General features: G+C 34.5%; 1 protein-coding gene across 1 annotated transcript in view; it reads left to right on the plus strand.

Annotated features, from left to right (window-relative positions):
- The window catches only part of LOC106873978 (uncharacterized), a 1,133,216-nt gene that overhangs the window by 871,088 nt on the left and 258,251 nt on the right, over window positions 1-3,877 (plus strand). Inside the window, exon 13 of the mRNA XM_052969422.1 lies at window positions 553-679. Coding sequence (XP_052825382.1) covers window positions 553-679 — 127 coding nt within the window. The remainder of the gene's footprint in view (window positions 1-552; window positions 680-3,877) is intronic.

Genomic DNA, 3,877 nt, shown 5'->3' on the forward strand with positions numbered 1-3,877 from the left:
ATATGTTTTTAATTGATATTAGCCCTTGTGGCCAATAAAACGAATTAATTATTATTATTATTATTATTATTATTATTATTATTATTATTATTATTATTATTATTATTATTGTTATTATTATTATTATCATCGTCATCATCATCATTATTTTTATTATCATTATTATTAATCGTTACCACGTCGGCCACAGGTTTTACTGCTATATCTGTGGACCCTTTGTTTACCTTCTGGTTGCTTTTTGCATAATGGAATAGATTTCAGGTGGTCTGTTAACGTTGGAAATTCTAGTTGTTGCAGAAACCTGTCGCTACTCAGTGTATCATCATGTATGATAGTTAGTTTTCGGTAGAGAGTTATTTTTTATCAAAATTTTATGATGCAACCACAGTTCATCTGTGTCAACTATGAGCATAATAATAATAATGTGGTACGGAAGAAGAGAAAGTCGTTTTAGTATTATGGCAAATGAACAATGAGAAAACATGTAGTAGATTAACGTGTTTGTTCCAGGCAGCATTCCTCCTACATGTTAAAAATCTATTTTTCATGTAGACAACAGCAGTAGCAAAAGCATTAAAAGCGAAGATAGTGAACGGCAACGATTAAAAGAACGAACGTTGTGTAGGAGAGCAGCATCTGATATCAAAAATTGTGAGAATGGTGGTAAAATCAGCATACTGTATTAATGAACACACTACCAGCGAAGACAACAACAGAAGTAATCCTCCCGATGTATTTTTGATGGAGAGGGTTTTTTTTTTTTACCTCTAGCAAGCTGACCGAATAAATGTTGTGACCATTTCTATCATCGGTGAATTATCAACAAGGTTTATAAGAAAGCAGCAAGAACAGCATTATTTACAAACAGCAATAATTGAACTGACTCATAAAAGATTTTTACACGTGTAAAATGGAAATAATTTTGCTGTGTAAACCACTGGGGATATTGGAGGAACAAAATTTAGACTGACAGTGATATAATGATGCATGAATATGTCAACACACAACGCGAGTTGCTCATACGAGCAGATGTGGAAAGTGTCATGAATTATGTGTTGTGGGAAAAATAAATCATATATCGCCAGTAAAACAAATTGTTACGGTCGATGATAGATTTAACACGGAAGCTGAAGCGAAAAAGTATTTCGTCACCCCACTGATAAATGAGGATTTGATATTCATACCGACTTGCAAGACGATGGTAAAAAAGTAATCGTACGTCCAGAAAGAAGCCTCTGGTGTGTAACAGTTGCTCATTTGCCCATAAGAAAATCTTCCAAAGGTACTCTCAGTATTTTGAATTTTCTTTAGTACTCCCACGTAACACTGTCATTCATTATTGACCTATCAATTTCGACCATCCTATGTATTTTATGTTGATTCTTCTGTTTCAGCCTTCTGATTTCTCTATTTTCATTTAACTTGAATTCCCCAAAGTATATTGAATTTAATTCAGCTTATGGTATATTTTCCCTCATAGACCAAATTTAGCGAATTCTATTGTGGCTATAGACATTTCTGGAAGCATCCATAAAGAAGTGCTGGTATATAAATAGATCGTGCAGCGTTCATAATAAACAGTGGCTTCATACATAAAATATAGTAAATTGTACGAGACTTATAAAGATAGTCTTTCGGGGTAATTGGTAACATATACGCAGTATATTACCTTCTAACTTACCATTTTGTTTGTTCACGAAACTACTGACATAAATGAGATAATTAAGTCTGTAGGAATTCTGCTAGCAGTTTTATTTGGAAAATATTATATTTCGTGGAGCACTGCACTTCAACACCTACTTCTTTTTGGAAAATTTACTTGCTGAAGTGCAGTTTTAAAAACGGGCTTCCGTTGATACATATCTTCATCGAATTTATTTTTCATTCTTCTTCTTCTTATTATTCTTCTTCTTCTTCTTCTTCTTCTTCTTCTCCTTCTTCTTCTTCTTCTTCTCCTTCTCCTTCTTCTTCTTCTTCTTCTTCTTCTTCTTCTTCTTCTTCTTCTTCTTCTTCTTCTCCTTCTTCTTCTTCTTCTTCTTCTTCTTCTTCTTCTTCTTCTTCTTCTTCTTCTTCTTCTTCTTCTTCTTCTTCTTCTTCTCCTTCTTCTTCTTCTTCTTCTTCTTCTTCTTCTTCTTCTTCTTCTTCTTCTTCTTCTTCTTCTTCTTCTTTCTCTGCTTTATTCCCCTCTTTCGTTTGTCATTTTTTTTTTCTCTGTTAACGTCTTAATATTAACTTTGGTTTGTATATCAGGATATGCATGTTTCCTGTTTGAGTTTATTGCATAGTATGGTGCATAGGATAGGTTTGCATTATGATGTTTGGATGTTTACGTGCAAACATCTTTACCATTCATCGTCATTTAGAGTTATGCTTTTCTTCCACCGTTTCTATCTTTTATTTTTCTTTTGGTGCAACGTGCAAGCTTTCCTTACACTTTTACATTGTTTTATGTTTATGCAAAAGTGTTTCTTTTATGATTACTGTGGTGTTTTCATAGCTATTTTTGACTATTCAATATGTGCTATTTCTATTCTTACATTTTCCGCTAATTTTCGTCATGCGTTATCTTTCGAGTGCGCAGCTAATATGTATTTTTCATTCATTTCTTCTAGATTTGTTATGTTTTATTAATTGCACCTCCTTGACCTTCATTACTGGAATGCTAATTTACTAATAATTTCCTCTATATTTTATCTTACATGCTTTTAATGGTATTTTTTAGGGAGGAGTCGTATAAACATCAACCATACTAAGTTAGTCGTAGCATCAACAACACATAGTGGGGCAACGTAAACTCAAAGCTGCCTTTCTATAGCCAATAAATGACAAGCATGAGTGACGATGCCATAGGAATGTGGTAGTGCATCAGGGGACAAACTTTCGACTCATCAGCTACTTTGTAACTACTACATATCACAAAAATGACTGTGCATGTATGTTTATATATATATATATATATATATATATATATATATATATATATATATATATATATATATATATATATATATATACATACATGTATATATGTATACATATGTATGCATACATACATTCATGCATACATGCATAAATACATACATGACACATAAATACATATATATATACATATATATATACATATATATAGTTGGAATTTACAAGAAGACAAAAGACGAAGACGGGTGTATAAACAACAAACAGATGTACTAGTTTAACGCTTGGGAAGGTGAGAAAGTCTTTTACGTTTCGAGCATACGCTCTTCAACAGGAAGGAACACAAGAAAATAAACAGAGAGAGAATAAAATTAGCTTTACTGACTAGCTGTCGACCATAGCAGCTAGATGGACGGTGGTGATAAGATAGGAGAGCTAGGAAGAAGGGGAGATAATAAAGTAATTGTGATCCCAAAACGAAAGTGCACGTGCGTGTGTATGGGAGAGTGTGTAAGTGTGTGCGTGTGGATTGGGGCTGGTGACTTTGACGTGTGGATGTGTGCTTGTGTAGGCGTGTGGATGATGGTGCGAGTGCTGGAAAGTGGTCAATGATAGTGTGTGCGGGGTCCTATGATGTGCTGTAGTGTAGTATAGCATGATGTGGTTTGGTGGTGTGTGATGTGGGTGCTGGAAATCGGTCAATGCTAGCATGTGCAGGGTGGTGCGATGTGGTGTGGTGGTGATGTGTGGTGTGGTGATGTGTGGTGTGTTATGTTGTGGTGTGGTGATCTTTTAGTTTCAGTTATTAGACGACGGCCATACTGCAGTCTGCCTCGAAAGATTTTGATGGAACTAATGCCCCCACTTCCCTAGTACTTATTATCTTTCCGAACCTGGTGTTTACTTTGACATTCTCTTTTGCTCAACCACTAAGCTACAGAGGATGTAAACCTAAATATAT

Source organism: Octopus bimaculoides, chromosome 7 (genome assembly GCF_001194135.2).
Source record: "Octopus bimaculoides isolate UCB-OBI-ISO-001 chromosome 7, ASM119413v2, whole genome shotgun sequence".
Classification (NCBI taxonomy): domain Eukaryota; kingdom Metazoa; phylum Mollusca; class Cephalopoda; order Octopoda; family Octopodidae; genus Octopus; species Octopus bimaculoides.